The sequence below is a fragment of the Gossypium hirsutum genome, chromosome A10 (assembly GCF_007990345.1).
Source record: "Gossypium hirsutum isolate 1008001.06 chromosome A10, Gossypium_hirsutum_v2.1, whole genome shotgun sequence".
In the NCBI taxonomy this organism is placed as follows: domain Eukaryota; kingdom Viridiplantae; phylum Streptophyta; class Magnoliopsida; order Malvales; family Malvaceae; genus Gossypium; species Gossypium hirsutum.
Window position 1 is genome coordinate 30,491,479 of NC_053433.1, and position 20,526 is coordinate 30,512,004.

At 32.6% G+C, this 20,526-nt stretch overlaps 1 protein-coding gene, 1 non-coding gene and 1 pseudogene across 4 annotated transcripts; 1 reads left to right on the forward strand and 2 right to left on the reverse strand.

The window, feature by feature from the left end:
- Positions 1-9,350: 9,350 nt before the first annotated feature.
- Positions 9,351-12,389, reverse strand: LOC107897888 (cullin-4-like; annotated as a pseudogene).
- Positions 10,205-10,310, reverse strand: LOC121208822 (small nucleolar RNA snoR103). The gene has a single exon (XR_005903946.1). It is a non-coding gene; the product is annotated as a small nucleolar RNA snoR103 (small nucleolar RNA).
- Positions 12,390-12,598: 209 nt separating the features above from the next.
- On the forward strand, positions 12,599-17,929 carry LOC107897886 (serine/threonine protein phosphatase 2A regulatory subunit B''beta). 3 transcript variants are annotated; one of them, XM_041078929.1, is made up of 13 exons: positions 12,619-13,123; positions 13,226-13,459; positions 13,561-13,663; positions 13,757-13,856; positions 14,677-14,782; positions 14,965-15,055; positions 15,879-16,020; positions 16,130-16,277; positions 16,395-16,504; positions 17,091-17,247; positions 17,366-17,491; positions 17,579-17,729; positions 17,818-17,929. In XM_041078929.1, the coding sequence occupies exons 1-12, from the start codon at positions 12,974-12,976 to the stop codon at positions 17,717-17,719; spliced, it is 1,608 nt and encodes a 535-aa protein (XP_040934863.1). In that variant the 5' UTR covers positions 12,619-12,973; the 3' UTR covers positions 17,720-17,729; positions 17,818-17,929. The 3 variants fall into 3 exon arrangements, with proteins under 3 accessions (XP_016678956.1, XP_016678957.1, XP_040934863.1); XM_016823467.2 differs by having other exon boundaries at positions 12,599-13,123; positions 17,091-17,271; positions 17,579-17,929; XM_016823468.2 differs by having other exon boundaries at positions 12,599-13,123; positions 17,579-17,929.
- The last annotated feature ends 2,597 nt before the right edge of the window (positions 17,930-20,526 follow it).

Sequence of the window (20,526 nt, forward strand, 5' to 3'; positions counted from 1 at the left end):
CTAGTAGCACTTTCAGTTTAAAATCGGCTAAACACCAAAGAATTATGTTGCACGGAGGAATGAATGTACAACGTGCTTTAACCTACTAACACAAGAAACAATAAAGTGTTAGAAGACACAAAGGAACAACAAAAAGCAAAAAAAAAATGAAAACCTAAGGCTAAGAATCAATGAAAATCCCTGAAACCCAAAAATTGCAAAACAACTTGACAAATTTCATTTGAGGTGTTCCCGATTTCCAAAAATCATGAAATTTAAACTGAAATCTCCTAAAATAATGTATATTTGATCTAGAAATTTTTGGCACAAAATTTAACCCACATAATATTTTTTATTTTTCATTTTTTCCTTTTTTCAGTACTTTTTTTATCACTTTTTTGTGGGAATTCTTTTTATATTCTAAAATAGTGCCAATAAACAATATGTAAATTTTCATATAATTTGAAAAGCATTTACCCACTAAAAAATATTTTTTCTTGAAAATTGTAACGCCCTGATTAATTTATTTATGTTTCTGTAAAATGTGACACAAGTGTGTATTTGCTGCAATGGTTAAGTGTTCAAGGTTTGTATGAGAGGTCTTGGGTTCAAGTCCCACTTCTGCTAATTTTTTTTTATCCAAGCCTTACCTTTGTGGAGTGGGCTTATATAAAATTTTTTGTTAGTCTATATCAGAATGAGCCTGCTGGTTTGAGTGGTAAGGGAGTCAGTATATTGGAAGTTTTAATTTTGAATCTCCGCACAAGCATGGATGTTATTTTGGGTCGGTTATGTTCAAGTATTTTGGTGGAGTTGGGATTTTGAGGTGGTTGTAGGTTAGTGGAATAGTGGGCGAAAAATAAGGGATGTGTAACATCTTTATTTTTCTTATTTTGTTTTATTATTTTTCTTTCCCAAAATTTCAGTTCCTCTTCCAAATTTCTGATGTCCTTTTTGCTTCTTCCCTTTTTCTTCTATTCTGTTACTTTTTCTTTGATTGGTACCCTCTTTTCGTTCTCTCAAATTGCAAGGTTTCAGACTACTGTATTTGTGCGTGTTGGTAAGTGGTGATAGTACTTTTGCTCGAGTAGGGGGTTATTCTTTAAGTCATTTAGAGCGATGTTTTCTTTTCTGGTTGTACTAAAATTCGTGTTTTGGCAGCAGAATATTGCGAGGAAAGGGGCTCTTCGCTTGCGGAATCATAGTCAATAACGTTCGGAGTGTTGGGGTAAGTGTTGATCATGTGAATTGAATTGTTTTCGATTTCGTAGTCACGATTTAATGATGTTTTAAGTCTGATTCTGAGCATTGGTATGTCCTTTTTAGGTTCTAGTGAGTTCGTGTTTGCAGTGGCATCAAAACTAAACCAGGTGTGTACCCCTTACACTGAAAATCGAGTTTCGGCAAAAGCCAAAAATGGCCACTGTCAACGCCACACGAGTGTATGGCCAGCCGTGTGGATGGCCGTATGCGAGAGACGACTGTGTGGTTGACGAAGGCATGGTCGTATGCAGCACACGACCATGTGGTGGCTTGAATGTGGCCGTGTGGGCCACACGGGCTAGGCCAAGTTGGGCGTGTGGGCTCACACAGGCATGTCACACGGGGGTGTGGATTTTAGGCCAGGTCGTGTGGGCTACACAGGCAAGGCCAATATGGCCGTATGGGCCACACGGGTGTGTGGGTCCACATGGGCAAATCACACAGGTATGTAGGCCCATAATTCAAAAATTTTCCCTAGGGTCGTACGGGTCGCTTCGATCGACTGTAGGCCTACTGTAGGGTTAATAAGGGCTAATTAAAACCTAATCTATATACTATGATATTCGGATAGACTGATCTGAGTAAGATACTGAATATATGACAAACTATACTGCTATACGTATATTTGTTATATGTATATAAGCATGTTGAGCATGTTTAATCCGTTATATTTGTTTCTGATTTTTGCATCTGTTTATTAGGGTAGGATTTGCATATGAGGAGGAAGTGTTCTGAATGGTGATCATTGTCTATATTCTGGCAGCTTGGCTGCACATTATCTAATATGTGTCGTAATGGCACAATATGGTGTGTAGAGTTGGGTAGTTGTTTTTAACCCTACAAGGTGTGATGGGTTGGTCGGAGTTGGTGTGTAGAGGATGGGGTTAAGATTTTGATTATTTGATCTATATATCTGACTCTGTTGACTATATCTGAAATGGGCATGGGCCCGAATATGTATCTAACTGTTTATATGATAATTTGTATGTTTGCATGCTTAATTTTGTTAGGTTACACATTGAGTTTACGAAAACTCACATCTGTTTGTCTGTTCTGTCCAGGTAATCCACAGACTCAGGCAAATTGGTGCGACGGAGACTCAGCAGTGACCACTCGACTGTAAACTGTTTAAAGTTATTAATTTTTGGTTTTATTTATGATTTTGGTTTTATTTTGAGAGTTTTTAATTTCTAGGACTCTCTAGACTTTATGATTTTTAATTGTTGATTTTTGATTTGTTAATGATTTGTATGCCTTGATAAATTATTTTATGAAATCGATGGTTTTTATGCAAAAGAAATTTTTCTAAAAACACGACTGTATTTTCGAAATATAACAGTTTTAAGGCTTCCGCTGTAATAAGTTTTGGCGAATGAACTAATTAAATAGTGTTTCCAACAAAATTGTGAATGTGTGTAAATTATGAAATGTAAATAATTTAATGAGACAACTCTGTTTTCAAAACTCTTTCCTTGTGACATCTCCAGATTCGGCTATAACGTCTAAGCCGGGTTTGGGATGTTACAAAAATTTTTAGGGTAAAAAAATTTGTTTTAAGGCTGTTTGTTGGAAATCAATTTTATAAGAACACAAAGAACACCTAAAATGCCCAACTCATGATAACGGAATGGGGTGGATGAATGCGGAAGTGGATCGTAAAGTTTGTTCAAGTCGTAGATTTAACTTAGGGCTCTATACGTTGGAAAAGAAACTTGGATTTTGATACAACCTAAAACACAATCAAGTCCAAATCAGATAAATTGATTAAAATAAACAACTAAGATAATTAAAATGGAATAATAAATCTACGATTAGAACAATAATGAAGAAAATAAAAAGGATAGATGGAAAGATAGAACGTGGTATGTAGAGTCCTAAGAAGCCTTGGAAACACAAAGAGTCCACAACCCCCTTCAAGCAGCACTAATTTCCCCTTCAAGAAAGAAAACTTGACAAGAAAGAGTTTGAAGATAACTTTCACAATCTAAAAAGATTGTTAAAACTCTTCTAAAATAAACTCAAGAGAAATTCTTGAAAAGAAAACTCAAAGTGAATTTATTAACTTAAAAGAGAAGTTGAATAATAATGAATTGAATCATTTGTGTACAATGTAGAAGCCTATATATAGGCTAGTTATATAAAAAAAAACTCTTAAATATACTAGAACTTTAATTAATTTAAACAAGAAGTAGTTTTAAACTAAATTCTCTCGTTGGTATAAAACTTCTAAATAACTTAAACTACTTAATAATTATTAAAAATTCAAATTAATAAAATAATAAGAATTGATAAATACAATATTGGACTCATATATAATAAAAATTAAGCCCAAAACCCGAACTCAATATGATTTAAACTCGAATTAAAAGCTCAAAACTCATAACTCCCGTTATAATCTCTTTTAAAAATTCTGCTCGCACAATCTTCATTAAAACTGTCATAACTCAAGCTCCTGAACTCAAAATCAAGTGATTCAAAGTGTGTTTCGAAGCTAGGAGATAGATCTTCGAATGCCAGGAAGACATCTCAACCAAGAAATGTCAGGATCCCATCCAAAAAGTCGTGTAAGTCTATTTATTTCCTAAGCTTGAAAATTGGCAGCTCCGGTGAATGGAATTTAATAAATTTCACCCCATTTGTGCATGTATGAATAGGCATCAACTACTCTCACAACCACTCGTTAATCTCCCAGCAGACTTAGTTACTCATGGATCTAACAAATATCATGGATTTGAATTGAATCATTAACATTTTAAAAATCAAATGAAAAGATGAGAAAGATCCTGATATATATATTGAAGTGCGAACAACAATCCGTAATGAGTCTGACGAATCCATAACCAGATCTCTCAAAGAACAAAACAAGGATGGAAAATAATAGTTACAAGTAAAAACCTAAAACTAAGAAGAAGAGTGAAATTAAATGGGAGTATAAAAAGTCCCTTAAGCTATTCTGAGCAATAGTATTTATAAGCCTAGGGTTAGCAACTCATCCTTGACCTAAAACGATTGACTAATCTTCCTTAAAGTACATTGTGCTAATGAAAACACATTTTCTTCATTAAGTGGCCATGTCATGTCGGTGTCGCGACGCTGTATGGTCTATACCGTGACACATATGGCAATATACTTCATTAGGCGTGTCTTCAAGCCTGTGTTGCGACACCCTCTGGCCTGTGTCGTGACATCCTTGGCAGATTGTTCTTTGGGTATTCTACTTGCTGTGTTGCAACATCCCAGCTCCGTGTTGCAACATTGGAAGTAATCCACTATGTTGTTTCCCTCAAGTGATGTCCTGCACACTCACTGAACATATTAGTCTACCTTTAGGCCTACTTCGGCCCATAAGGTCATATAAAATGCTTAAATTGCTCATTTTATTACGTAAGTGATAAAGGTGAAAACTAAATAAAAACATAACAAAATTTCTTTCTAATGAGCTTATTAAGTACAAAAAGAGGTTTAATCTACTACAATGAATTGCAGCAGATCAATTACATATACATAACCAGTTACCTATTCAGGATAAAGTAAAGTCACACAGTGAACATCACAAGTGAATGAATCCATAAACGAATTCAGGATGAATTCAACTTAGGTCATGTTTGATGTATTGTCAGTCAAGATAATCACATCTATGCCTCCGCATCAATATCTAAAACAATGTATCTCCCTAGTTAAACTTGATAAACAATACAACAGTCCCTTGAATCAATTTTCTCAATATTAGTTAAACATTAGTAATAAGTGATTTAATATTTACTTATACTTTTTTTTCTTTTCATGCAAAAACCATTGAGGACAAAAAGATAATAATTTTAACAATGGAATTTTATTAACCAATTTATTCAAAAAATTACAAGCATTAATGACGAAATAACTACACTAAGGGCATGAAATCCCAACATTATGAAACATGTTTTCTCTATGAATCATAAGTTCATGACAAAATGATTCATCCCTAATGAAAAACAAATTTTAATGGTGTGACCTTATCCATTAGATTGTTCATCTTCATCAATAATAGCCATAGATGTATTGAATTTAATAAATGATGAAATAGCTACACTAAGGGATCAAACCCTAATAGAAAAAAATAGTCCTAAGATGAGTCATTTTCTCATTCTAGCCCCATGGGCTATGAACCATTTAAGTTACCTACTAGTATAAGTTGTCTTTTGCATTACAATCAGATCTTATAATGCACCTCACTATTAGTTAAACTTTAGGCAATCATTGATCCGATATTAACTTATTCATTTATCTTTTCATGCAACAACCATTTAGGGCATTCATACAAAAAATATTAAATAATCATTGTGGAAATTTTATTCATTCAACTAGTTCAAAATATTACAAGTAATCAATGATAAAATAACTACACTAAGGGCACAAATCCTAACATGGGTAAGAGTCCTTCATAAAAATATTGGATAAACAACTATTCCAAAATTCCATATTGTGGCAACTAACACACAATTGCTTGAAAATCTCCTAATATTCGTGAATGGTTTTCATGTTTCTTCGCTTGATTCCACAAATCTCCTTCCAAATAGAAGTAGTACGTGAAGTAGAAAAATTACCTAAAATTAATCTTGTCATATTTGATCATGTCGTTCTATAAGGTAAATAGAATAGCCAACTTGATTTGTTCTTTGGATACTACTTGAGGTCTCATATTCGGACATTACACTTGAAATTTCTTTAGACGCTTACGAATCTTCACTTTCTAGGCCATGAAAAGTACGAAACAAATGGATTAACCCATATTTTAATTCAAATGATACCTCTAATTTAGGGTACTCGATGCAAAGTGTTTTTTTATTCAAATCTGGTGCTGCTAACTCTTGCATGGTTCTTTCTTGATTGGCCATCCCTTCTTCAAATTTTTTTTTATTTTCTAGATGAATCAACTAAATTGAACAATGTTTCTAGGTTGGTAGATAAAGAAATTTGGTTGGATCAGAATTTAGCTTCCTTCTTAGTCTTCGAGCAGTTTTCTCAATCTTAGGATTGCACTGGAGTTTACTTGCATGGGAAGATTAAGGCATAAAAATAAAATCATTGATAGTAATCCCCAAAAATGACACCAACATTTTGACGAGTGCTAAAACCAACGAAAATAAACTTTCTGCTCAAAAATATAAAATTTGTATATGACAATGAGCAAGTTTTGAATCAGGTGCCCTACATGTAGTATATTAGTTTGTACACTTGTAATTTTTTTCAAATAGATTGATTAATAAAATTATTCATGAATTACATTAATACCTTTTGTATATTGTTCTCACCTGTTTTTTTATATAAAGCAAAATAGAAGCAAATATTAGCTCACTAGTTGTCTAATGTTTAACTAATACTAAGCGATATTACGTGGTTGGATCGTAATACAGAAAGGCAACTTATATTAATAGACAAACCTAAACATGACTTTAGTCTAATCGAAAATGAGGAAACCAATTGAAAGATTAATATATATATATTTAATTTGAGAATCATTTTTAAATTTTTACTTATAAATTTTTAATAAATTTAAATTTTTTTATTTTTATATATTTTAAACTAAGATTTCATTATGATGTTATTAATATTGCATATCATAATCTCATATTGTCTTATGTCACAGACATAATAGTGTTAAAAAATGTTTTGTATTAGTTGATAAAAAAATTCGGTGAAAAAGACAATACAATAGTTATATTAAACTATCAATAAGTAATGGGTTTTCTGTAAATAACTGCAAGCCCTTATCCCTATTAAAAGTCAATTTAGCAATGCGATCAACTTCTATATTCTCTTCTCGAAGGGTATGTATCATTTCCCATTGTACCATTATTGACAATAACTGTTGAATACGTCTAATAAGTGTAGAATTCAATAATCTTGAGAAGGCTACCTAAATGGCCTAAATAATCTTCGCGCTATCCATCGAATTGACACTTTGTCCCAGTTTCTGTTATGTAGTATCGTCAAGCTGTCAAGGGTCCCCCATAGTTCAACATTGAATACCGGGCACAACCCAACCTCTTATTAACCCCAATGATCCATTGACCATGATGATCCCTTAGCACTCCCCCCACAGTGGCCTCCTCTAAATCAACCTTAACTACACCATCAAAAGATAACTGGATCCAACTATCAGTTGAAGAGGATGATGCTTGTGAAGTTATCTTCATCCTAGTATCTACCTTCAAAGAAGAATTACATTACCAAGCCCAACTATATGAACACCTAATAATTTTATCTGTACTCCACAACGAACCTTGGAAAATGAAAAGGTATATGTTCTTCCAAATGCGCCAAATAATTAACCCAAAGAAACATGGCCAGTTAATATCCCTAAAGGTGAAATTGTATCGATTGCCCAAATTAAAAGAGATCCACTCTTGTGTATCTCTGAAAAAAGAAGAAATCTTGCTTATTGTTTGGAATAATCTACGACCATAGCCCTTTAGCCGTTGAACAATCTCTAATAGCATGGAGAGCATCCGCTGAGGTATGTCCGCATAACAAACGCCGCTCATTCTCCCCAATTCCACGCCTTACCCACTTTACCTGAGTGAGTAATCTATGCTTAAGGACAAGCCAAATAAACATTCATACCCTTTATGGACCCAGATACTTTCCATGCTAAGTTCCAACATTTTTTTTCTGATTCCATGACCCCTCCCTAAGCATCGTATAAGCACTCTTAATAGAGAACGACCCGGATCGAGTTCTAGCCCAAAGAGAGGTTATCTTGACCAGAAGAAAGATGTGGGGGAGGAATACTCACAATAAGTTTAATAATATCATCTGAAATCTAAACTCTAAGAAGATCCAAATTCCACTCACTTTCTTCTATAACCATGTCTTTGAGTTGATGGTCCATATAAAGATTAATGTGAATAGGGATATGATTAACCAGAGAGCCAAGTTATGGAATCCAATTATCCTTCTAGTAGCAGATATTGTTTCCATCATCCATAGACCAGACAATATTATCTCATAGCAATGGCCAAATTTTTTAGAGCGATCTCCAAAGAAAAGAACACTTTCTTCTAGATGGCCTCGGGAATACCTTTCTTAACCCTATACTTAGACCTAAGAACTTGTACCCACAAAGCATTAGTATTGGCCACAGTGTTGAATCCCTATTTCAACATAAAGGAATTATTTTGTTCTCTCATTGGATGAATACCGAGACCAACACAGATCTTTGGTTGACAAACCGCCTTCTAATTAACTAAGGAAATATTTGTATTCCCTCTTGATGAACCTCAAATGAACTACCGCACCAATCTTTCGATCTCCTTGCAAAGTTTTTAAGGAACAAGTAATGACGGCATAAAAAAATTAGGTATCGAAAGAAGAATTGATTGGGCAATGGTAACTCTACCGACAAAGGACAATTGTCTCACATCTCAACTCTACAGTTTGCTTCGAACCTTATCAATAACAAACCTCAAAGAGCTATTAGTCACCTTTTCGTGAAATAAAAGTATTCCCATATACTTGCTAAGACATTGGACTTTACGGAATCCAAGTATATTGCACAAATTATTTCCAGCCTCTTTGTCTACCCTTTTAGAGAAGAAAACATTAGTTTTGTACGCATTAATTTGATGCCTTAAGCAAATACAAAATTTATGTTTAACTTAATGATAAAATTAATTAATAACTCAAAATTTACTTTCTTGGAATAAAAAAAACCTGCAAGTTTTGCTTCCTAAAAGATCAAACCCTAATTAAAAATAAATTAGAAATTTGCATAACTAAAGGTCTGTTTGATTGGCAGTAAAATGTTTTCCGTAAAATGATTTCTGAAAAATGTTTTACTTTTCTGTAAAATGACTTACTGGAAAATATTTTCTGGTGTTTGATTGAATCTGTGTAAAATATTTTCTGCTGTTTGACAGATTTCCTGAAAATATTTTCCGGAAAAGTTATTTTTTACATATATTAATATATATTAATAAATTTTTATATTTTAAATTGTTTTTACATATATTGCAATGATTTATTTATAATAATACTCAATAATAAGCTACAATATTGATCGTTATAAATTAAAAAAATATTATCCACAATGAGTACTAGTAAGAATATTGAATAATTATAAATTACTTCGAAACCATAATGAGTACTAGAAATAATATTATCCAAATACATAATTAGTAGTACACCACATAGTAACAACATTGTCCAAGTGCATAATATTACAGCACATAAAAGTATCAATATCTTCAACCCTAAATTAACTACCAATGAACTAACAAAACGAGACTGAATTAGGAGTTGACAAAAGTCCAAACATGACAGTCTCAGAAATTTTTCCAACCATAATCATTCTTATAGAAGAACTACAATAATCTGTATTAGTATTTGACGATTATTAGAATGACAACTCCTTCCACTTCAAAGGAAGCAATGTGTAAGAATCAAGAAACCTTCCATAAAAGATATATCAGATAACAAAGCAATGTTCTAAAAACGGGCACATCAAATTAAAAAGCAATATTAACCAAATCTATTGGGAATTTGAAATTACTATTTATAACCTTGACAAGATAATATGTTCACAAACATGATTCATCAGGATCATCATTTAAAAAAGACATGAACAACCTCCATACATTGCAACAGTTGTTCATGTTTATACAAAACATGCTCATGAACTTCAAACAAACAGAAATAGAAAACTTATATTAGTAAGAACACATAAAAAAAGGAATCAAATTATGGACCCAAAGGCAATATACAACTCTTTGAAAAATAAAACAGTAATGCTAGAAACATAGTCTATTTATTGTAGAAAGCCAAAAAGAACTCAATTTGCTCCAAAGGAAAATATCAGCATTGCATGCAATTCTATGTCATAAAAACTTTAAACCAAGATCGAAACAGATACATTCTTCACTAAATTTACAATCTTTCATTTGTAAATTTGTTTAATGAACTTATTGAAACCTTTAATGTAATGTAATGTAACGCAGGTTCTTTATGGGCATAAATGTACTAATGGCTCACCCACCTAAAGCCTGCATATTGATATTTGTCCATGTTTACAGCAGCTACACAGACTTGAGTGCTCTGCCAAGAATTAGGACAACTAAAGAACCCATTAAAATTAGTTCATAACATAATATTTTCCAGAGAGCTAGCAGACAATAATAACATAATTATGTCTTTAGTTCATAACATAATATCTACTCAACAAGTGGAATGTTGTTTGCATGTGAACATATTTTAGATTTCTGGGTAGTCCACTAAAGTGCACAAAATTTAAGAGTAAATGTTGTTTGCATGTGAACATATTTTAGACCTAAGAATCTAGTCACAAAAATAAATTCCAGTATCACACAAACTCCATATATTATGTAAATTGTTTGATCTTACATCAACCAGTACACAAGTAGGTACTCCAAGAAATAGAAGATAATTTAACTTGCTGAGTACTTTTCTCTTCTACTCTGACATGATTCAATTATTTTCTTATATATTTATATGATCTACCCTCAGGCACAACAAACTTATTACATGGTCATTAGTTCAACACATTCTGCTTATAGGAATTACACATAATTAATCCAACTCATGTCATGAGGGGTAACACTACTGGAGACAATACCACCACTAACAGGTAACATATTCTTAGACTCTTAGTGGATATAAAAGTTATGGACTGCCCATGTTTACAAAACCCTAAAGGATGCAGTTCACCAGATTGATGATTAGAAATTCCAATGGTAACCTATGGAATGCATTTCTTTTACAAACTTATACAAAAAAGGATATAGAGGTAAACCTTAAACATTCCTTCAAGTTTGTTTGTAAACTAGCTGCCACACTCTGTCTTCAGCTGCAGCATCGCAAGAACATAACAAATTAACAATTTAATACAATCTTCTGAAGACACACCATTTAATGCGAAGAACATACTGACCTTAGAAATCATGGATTTCTCTGCATCAATAGAAGCACTCTTCCCTAACAACTGCCTTTTAGCAAGATCTTTCTTATAGAATGCTTCAAAAACATCCTTGCCCTTAATTATCAACAAAAATGCCATTCACAACTCTAGCATTAACTAGTGAGGCAAGAAAGAAAGAAATGCACAAAAGGAAAACTGTTACTTGGGGGAAAAAAGTAAATTTAATCATTTTTGTGGGAAACTCTACCTGGATGAACCTGAATAAAACCAAAACTTTATCAAGTGTACCCTCTAATTCCTCTTCAGAAGTACCCTTATTACCATCACGAAGCTTTTCATCCAGAAACTTAGCAATAAGCTCAGTAGGTCGATTCTATTAAACACAATAAAGTTCGACCATCAGTCAAGTTCAAAATATGATGATCTAAATTAGGAATTTACTTTACTGGTTTAAAGGTAAATGAACATGCAGTTTAAAAATAAAATAATCTCCAAATACAAAGGACAAACATGCTAACCTGACGAAGATTAATTAGATGCTCAAAAGAATCCTTAATGGTGTTGCAAAATGCCTCATTCTTGGAAAAGCTTTCTTCTAATATGGAGTCAAGTGAAGCCTTGAATTCTAACAAGGAAGACACCATGTCCTTGTCGTTCTCTTCATCCATGACAATGCTCTGCCCAGTTCTCTAAATATATGAGCTTATGGCCTGCCTGAGTGATTTGCATTGACCCTTGAAAACAGTGAGTACATCCTCCGAAGGTCCTCGATACGGTGTCCATCCATCAGCATCATAAATCCCTGCACAAATTAGAGAAACCATAGCTACTAAGAAGATGCAAATTCAAGGTCTTCAAAGCACAAAGAACAACTAAAAATTCAATTCACACCTTATCAAGAATGACAGGTATATGGCGTTCCAGCAGTTGCCTTTCTACTGTTGCTATAAGCGGCTTTCTCGTAAAAGCATCCAGGTAGAGTAAGCATCTTTCATTTTCTTCATTTAACCTCATCTGAAGGAATACGCACAAAAAGCCATTTCCACCTTCTGGGGTTCCTGATTCAGGGCAGAATTCCCAGACTTGATGAACGCCGGTGTCTGGTGTTAAGAATCGGTGTTGGCTGATGGCAAGCAGAAGATCAGGTGTCAAGGATAGGGGAAGGGGAAGGGGAAGGGAAAGGGAAAGGAAAATTTTCCTGAAAATGTCTTATCGAATCAGAAACGGTAAGACATTTTCCAAAACTAAAGGCTACTATTTCCCGTGTTTGTAATTAATTTTACATAGGGAAAATATTTTCCAACAAACAAACACCGAAAAATGTGGAAAACCAATTCTGGAAAATATTTTTCTCCTATCAAACAGACCCTAAAATTGAGGCACATGCCAGAGTATGACGTGGCAATCCACCTCCATAACAAAAGAAACAAACAAGCCCTACTCACTCAAAAACCTCATTTCTTTCTTTCATTTTTTATTTTTCTTCCCATCGTGTTTCTGAGCTGAAATAATACCAAACCCAAAAAGAAAAAAGAAACTTGAAATCTCTCTTGAAACTTCTTCGATTTCTCATCCCAAACTAAAATTAAAAATAAAATTCCCCACCCCCCATTTCTTTTTTCTTTTTTAAAAAACTCCCTTCTTTTCTCTCCATTAAATTCGCTCAAGCTCTCCCTCAATCCAATTTAAACACTTATTTTCTCTAGATTGAACTTGATGATCTAGGGTTTTTTTTTATTTTTTTTATTTTCAGCTTTCAATTATTATTCTAAAACCGAAATTTTGTTGTTTGGGGGATAAGAAAATCGAAAAAGAATCATGGAAATGGAGATAGTAGGTGATGTGGCATCTCTTGACCCTGATTTACTTCAGCTCCCTGAGCTCTCTCCTTTAGCTCTCAAATCCAATCCTTTTCTCGCTGAACAGCTCTTCTCTCTTTGGCTTTCCCTCCCAGAAACTGGTCGCCTGGTAAGCTTTTGTTCTTTTTTTTTTTTACTATTCAAATGATCTTGCTTTTCAGATCTTTCTTGTTTCTATTTATGACCTTTTTTTTTGTTTGATTAAAATTAGGTTAAGAATCTGCTTGCTGATGTGAAAACGGGGACGTCCACTGGGAATTCCATGAGTATTAATGTTTCTACAACCAATTCGTTGCCTTCCATGTTTCCTGCTGCAAGTACTCCTCCGCTGTCACCTCGTAGTACTTCCGGTTCTCCTCGTACTGTCAAACAACGGTCTGGTCTTTCTTCTTTAGGCTCGCCTCTTAAAATAGTTAGTGAACCAGTCCGTGAAGTCATACCCCAGGTTTGTTGACAAATTTAAAAGTGCTTTTGTTGAATAAACGGTTGCTGATAATAGAGTTCTAAGGAAAAGAAATGTTGGCTTTTTTATTTTTATTTTTGCAGTTTTACTTTAAAAATGGTCGTCCACCTCCAAACGAATTGAAAGAGCAGTGCTTGTTTGCGATTGATAAGCACTTCTATGGTCATTTGGGATTGCAGATTCATGGTGAAGAAACGTTCATGGTTTTTAGTCAGAATTGGCTTTTGTATTTTCCTGGTTTTTGCTGGTGTTATTAAATGTTTTGTGTTTTGATGGCAGAGTTTAAGGCGGTAACTAAAGAGATTTGCAAATTACCATCTTTTTTCTCCACCGCTCTGTTTAGGAAAATTGATATCAACAATAGAGGTATTGTGACCGGGTATGTTTCAGTGCTCTTTTTATTTAATAGTTTCTTGATATGCGTAGCGGTCTAATTTACATGATGTCTTTGTAGGACTAGGACCATTGATTCATAGATTGTAATAGATGAAGCACCTGCTACAAAAATGTTGTTAACCTTACAACAGACTTTGTGGCCACACTACTTTTAATCCAAAAGGTTTTTGTTGTGGTTGCACTCCTTTTCAAATCTCCATTTTTATTAGAGACCCCTTTCTATGGAATCAGGAATAGCCTGATTAGTAGTGATATATGATCTTTGAATAGTAGTGCTATATGATCCTTGACTATATAGGCATTTCCATGGTTTGCATCTCTTTTTGAGTTAATTCTTTGACTGCGCATTAATAGGCTGTGATTGGTAGTTAAGGGAAGGGTTGGATGGCTGTCCTAATTACAGGAAACTCCTGACATGGGTTTTGATTGACTTGGTGCTGAAGCTTTGATATTACAATGCTTGAATAGAGCTTTAGAAATTGAGTACTTATGTACTCTTCTTTATGGTTTAGGATGGTGAGTGAATGATGGTGCTTACTTGTTCTTTATGCTAAAAAAGCTTGAATAGTTTTTTATGGTAAGGAACCTTGCGATAGTCTTATAAACTTTCAATATTATTATTTATCTTTTAGGCCCTTCTTATATTATGTACACTTGCTATCAGAGACTTGATTTTGTCTATGAAACATGATTAGTTATTACAGAATTATGAAATTATAAGTTCTCGGATTGTTTAACTTCTGTTTTTAAAGTAAATACATTATAATTTGGTGTGAACTTATGTATGCTGGAATGAATCTTAGGGATCAATTTGTCAATTATTGGATTGGAGGCAACATGTTAACAGTGGATTTAGCAACCCGAATCTATACAATTCTTAAGCAACCTGATTGCAGATACCTTACTCAGGTATATTCAGATATCTTCAATGCATATTACTTGATCATATCCAAAGGACAACTCAGCCAGGAAAGAAAGTACTGTGATTTCATTAATGTGCATCCATGTGCCTTGTTATTTTAGTAGGAAGGTTTGTGGTTGCACAGTTAATAAGTTATGTGCCTTCTTTAAGTAATTGGTACTTAATGCAGGATGATTTCAGACCCCTTTTACATGAACTTTTGGCATCTCATCCAGGGCTGGAGTTTTTACAAAGTACCCCAGAATTCCAGGAAAGATATGGTATGACAACAATCATTTGAAGAAATATATTTGTTAATTTGAGTATCTATTCCTGTTGTCTAGAATCCACACTTCACGCATGTAAAAGGGCCCAAAACTCACCTGATTGTAGCTTACTGCATTTTTGCATTCGTATTTTAACATGTAGTATCACCAAATTGGATTTAGTCCCAGCATTTGTTGCTAGGTCTACCCTAGCAATAGAACTGTTGCAAAATTACTTGGCATTCTGCATCCTGTGATATTACTTTTAGGCCTGTTCTCCTTTGTCTATATTAAGTTTTTTTTCTTGTCAGCTAGTTATGTGATATGATTTGACTAATATGGCTCTAGTCCCTCTACCATGCTGAATTTGGGATTTAATCCTTCTATTTTAGTTTGTTAAAATTTGGTCTTTCTAATTTTATAATGTTATTACTAGATCCAAATTGATAACACTGTTAACTGCTGCCATTAAAGTGATGATGTGGATTTTCTTGAATCTGTCAATACTATTAACAGTGTTATCAGTCAGCAGTTAATACTATTAACACTGTAACGGTAGCAGTTAATGTTATTAGCGGATTCAAATTGGTAATGCTGTTAACTGTTGCTGATAATGTGATGACTTGGATTTCCACGAATCTGTTAACACTGTTATCAGTTAACAGTTAATACTGTTAACTCTTTAAGTTAGCAATGGCGTTTCAATCTTAACCTATTAATAGCAATATAAAAGTAGAGGGATTAAATCTCAAATTTCAAGATAGTAGAGGGACTAAAACTATTATTAGATCGATATGATTCTGCTCTTACGTATTTTAACTTCTTTTGGTTGTAACAGCTGAAACTGTCATATACAGAATATTTTACTATATAAATAGATCAGAAACGGGTCGTCTTACCCTCCGGGAGTTGAAGCGTGGGAACTTAATTGCTGCAATGCAGCATGTGGATGAAGAGGAAGATATTAACAAAGTATTAAGGTAAAATAGTCAGCTGAAAGCATGCGGTTAGATAACCTTGTTTCTAATTCAGCATTTTGGTCTTTGTTCTTTATATGATGAATTAACTTTTTATTCTAATATTTGCTAGGTACTTCTCTTATGAACACTTCTATGTAATATACTGCAAGTTTTGGGAGCTCGACACCGACCATGATTTTTTGATAGACAAAGAGAACCTTATCAGATATGGTAACCATGCTCTTACCTACCGGATTGTTGATAGAATTTTTTCTCAGGTTTGAATTTGTCTCATTATTTTCTATTATTTACATAAATCATTTCAGATTTAAGTGGCAAGTTTTCCTGCTATATCAGAGAATAAATAAAAGAGATAAATCTTTTTGGTTTTTCAGGTTCCAAGGAAATTTAGAAGTCGGGTTGAGGGAAAAATGGGCTATGAAGATTTTGTTTACTTTATATTGTCAGAGGAGGATAAATCTTCAGAACCTGGTCTGGAGTACTGGTATATTTCCTATTCGTTTCCTTAGTTGAAGCACATAAATACTTTCTTTTTTGGTGATCTCTTACTGGTTTTATGTGTATATGATGTTGGAAGTCCGTCTAGAAACTTATGGGCTATGTGTTCTTAACCTCTCTTTGTTTCTGAGTTGCAAACAAATTTGAGTATTTTGGTTCATCATATGTATTTGTTGATTGCCTGTTCTTTTAGTGCAATCCAAATGGTTGATAGTTTGCTTATGGATCCTTTTCAACCAATAAGATATGAGAGATCAATGAATGATAGATCAAGATGATACTAAAGTGATCACATGTTAGAGCCTTATATTCTCTTATTTTTCCTGTGAACCGCCGTTAGGACAAACAAATTGAAAATATTCTAAATTGTTCTTCCTTTTTGACTGCTAGGCTGAGAAATTGTTTTAGATATGCCTGCCTGTGTTTGAAGAATTTAAAGTTTGCAATCTCTGATCATGGGCATGAGCTTGTTTGATAAAATTTTGCTGCATTTTTCTTATTAGTCTCATTGTTGGTATAACCAATATTTAATAATGACAATGTTACCTGACTGGCCAGTTTGTTCGATTCAGGTTTAAATGCATTGATTTAGATGGAAATGGGGTGCTTACACCGAATGAAATGCAATTCTTTTATGAGGAACAGTTACATCGAATGGAGTGTATGACCCAAGAACCAGTGCTATTTGAGGATATATTGTGCCAGATTTTTGACATGATTGGACCAGAGGTCACCCCTGGATTCTCTACTGATGTATCATCTGTCTTTTGACTGCGTTTAGACAAACATTATTGCATACAACATAATTCTGCATGACTAGTGCTAATGCGTGATTGGTTGATTACAGAATGATGGCTACATCACTCTCCGTGACTTAAAGGGATGCAAACTTTCTGGGAATGTATTCAATATTCTTTTCAATCTCAATAAGTTTATTGCTTTTGAGAGTCGTGACCCTTTTCTTATTCGTCAGGTAAATGCATGTTTAACTTTGAACTTTAGCGTCATTTTATGTAATATTTCTTCTTAAAGTGCTGATCACAAGATATATTTATATTAGGAGCGTGAAAATCCAACATTGACAGAGTGGGATCGCTTTGCACATAGAGAATATATCAGGCTTTCTATGGAAGAAGATGTCGAGGATGCTTCAAATGGAAGCGGGGATATCTGGGATGAATCATTTGAAGCTCCCTTTTGAAATTAGTTAGGTACGTTGGCAAGAGGTGGTTGTTGTTGTTGTTGTTGTTGTTGTTGTTGTAAATACATGAGAGTGAAAATTGTTGTTTTCTTTTCCAGGTATTTTTTTTTCAATTGCAGAAATGATAAATTTCAAGTTTTATGTCTAGATGATTCATATCGGGTGGTCATGTTACTGAAATCATTATTAATGAGTATAAATTTGAAGAAATTAGAGTACCCCAAATTTGACAGCTCTAGATGCATAAAGATGTACGCGGCCATGTCTTTAACCCGATATCTCTTTAAGCATAATCTGTTTGAGGAATTTGGTTCTGGGTTTTGAGCATTTTCAGAGGTCCACACTCTACAACAGATGGAGGTTTGTGTATTAATCAAAACAGTGTTAATTTAGTTGTTGGCAACACATTGATAGTGTAGTTTTGAGTGGAGATGGAAATGTCAAGAGCTTTCTGCTTGTATCTTCTATCTTAGAATACCAGAAGCTTTATTGATTGTGTAGGAGCAGTTGCAGAAATAGGGAACTTTGTGCTGCCCATTTAATGATATGATAATGTAAAATGAAAATCAAATATTTGTCCTAAAATTGGTGAATCTCTTTTTGATTCTCTGCTTTAATCTCGTAAGCTCACACTCATAATATATACTAGAAGTAGAATCATACCCGGGGATTTTCAAATATAATTTCATTTCTATTTAATTAACAATATCTCACTAAATTATTAATGAAAGTTAAATATATTTATTTTCATAGGTTCCAATACGGATTTTAGGTCCGAGTCTTGAATCATCCTTTTTAATTTTGGAATATTTTTTATTTCCAATAAATTATTTTTATAAATAGAAAATTGAGTAAGAACAAACATGTTTGGTATTTATTTTCTTATAATAGAAGTATGAGAAATAATAATAAAAAATCTATTTTTGTTTGGATTTGAATTAAGTACCTTATTTAGCATTTGAATTCTTTTTTACGTTGATATCCGTCGAATCGAAGTATATTTTTAATTTTTGAGAAAACAAAAATTAGAATTGCCTACATTTCTCGAAATAAAATGAAGCCCATGTAAATTAGATAGAAATACTAAATTGACATATAAGTGAGCATACTCATTAATTCTTCTATATACATCATTTTAAAATAAATTTAAAAAAATAGAGCAAATTGATGTGAATCCTAAATTTTTTATCCCAAATTATCTACTTTAAACACATCATTTAATAATAAAAATAAATATTTTATTTAGTTGTACATGCGGTGCAATGCTGAAATTGAATAAAAAAAATATTAATTGTAGTGGAAGATGGAAGGAAGGCCGAATATTAGAACCACCTATCTTTGGATTTGAAATCCAAAATTTTGAATTATTTTTTCGAAGTTGTTAAATTACTTAAATAAAAAAAAAGTACTATGCTTTTTAATTGGAACAAATGTTTTATTATATGAAGGGATGCGTAAAAAATATATTGATGAGTGCTAGAAATAAAATATTCTAATTTTGTACGGATACTTTGAATGCATTAAAATACAGAGAAGAGACTAGTGTTCATTTTATTGGAAAAATTGTTTTTTCAAATTAAATGTTATGCTTAAAGCAATCATTAATTCTGAGTGTTGAAGAAATAATTTCAATTATATCATGCAACAGTAAAACATATAAATTATATGAAATACCTGAATACTCAAACGATGAAGAAAATTAGTATTAAATAAATTTGTAAATAGCCAAATTTAGTGTTTGAAGTAAAATAAGATGGTAGGTAGTATGTTTAAACAAAAGAAACAGAAGTTTGTTAATAGTGGGATGGATAAAAATTTAAGTAAAACTTTCCTGGAGAGCTTTGGTTCAAGCAGATGGTTGTTGTGTAGCATTCATAAATAAAATGTGTTTTTATAGAATAGTTTAGTACCTTCAATCTGCACAACAATAGAATTTTCTATTATGTTTCTATATCTATAAACTTATAGAATTGGAAATTTTAATTTATAATAACATATTATCTTAACAGCTGAAGTTAGATTAAAATTTTATGAAAGCTACTTGACTACATTTGGTTTATTAATTACTTTCCTAACAATGCAAAGAAAATTTATAAATTTACCTTTATTAAATAAATGATAATATGAAGGGTGAATATGATAGGAAAATGCTTTCAATTAAATATGCTTTTAGCTTTGGCTAAATGGTTTAATGGTAGTACTTTTATCTTTGAGTACTAGCTTTAATGTCTCTCCTGTCCAAATTTGCATTTTTTATTTCATATTGCTTCAAATTTTTTTAAATATTTAATTAGATTTTTTAATATATTAGTTCTTTGATTAGATAGTTACAATTACATCCTTAAGGCTTGAGTTTGATTCATCTACTACTCATATTTGTATTTTTTTTTCATGTTACTTCAAGTTTTTAAATTTTTTACCATTTTAGTTTTTTTGTTAGATGGTTAGATAGTTGTAATTACATCATTGAGTCTCGAGTTTGATTCTTCCATTACTCACATCTGTATTTTTTATTTCATGTTGCTTCAAGTGTTTTTTTAATTAATTTATTTTTATTTTTAATTATTTTCATAAGCATATTATTATTTTTCTTTCAATTAATGATATTTGCAACAATTATTTGATTTTACAAATAAAAGAGTTAAAAATAAAAAATACATTAATTAAAAATGAAAATAATTAAAAAATATCATCAAAAGATTAATTAAATATAAAAAAAGCTTGAAATAATATGAAATAAAATATATTAATATGCTTATAAAAATAATGGAACCTCAAACTCAAGAATGTAATTGCAATTACCTAAC

What these genes read in the sequence shown, in the direction of transcription:
- LOC107897886 (XM_016823467.2), top strand. Translation starts at nt 12,974, where the DNA reads ATGGAAATGGAGATAGTAGGTGATGTGGCATCTCTTGACCCTGATTTA. An exon ending in TCCGTGAAGTCATACCCCAG is followed by an intron (nt 13,460 to 13,560) that starts GTTTGTTGACAA and finishes TTATTTTTGCAG; the next exon opens with TTTTACTTTAAAAATGGTCG. An exon ending in TTTGGGATTGCAGATTCATG is followed by an intron (nt 13,664 to 13,756) that starts GTGAAGAAACGT and finishes TTTTGATGGCAG; the next exon opens with AGTTTAAGGCGGTAACTAAA.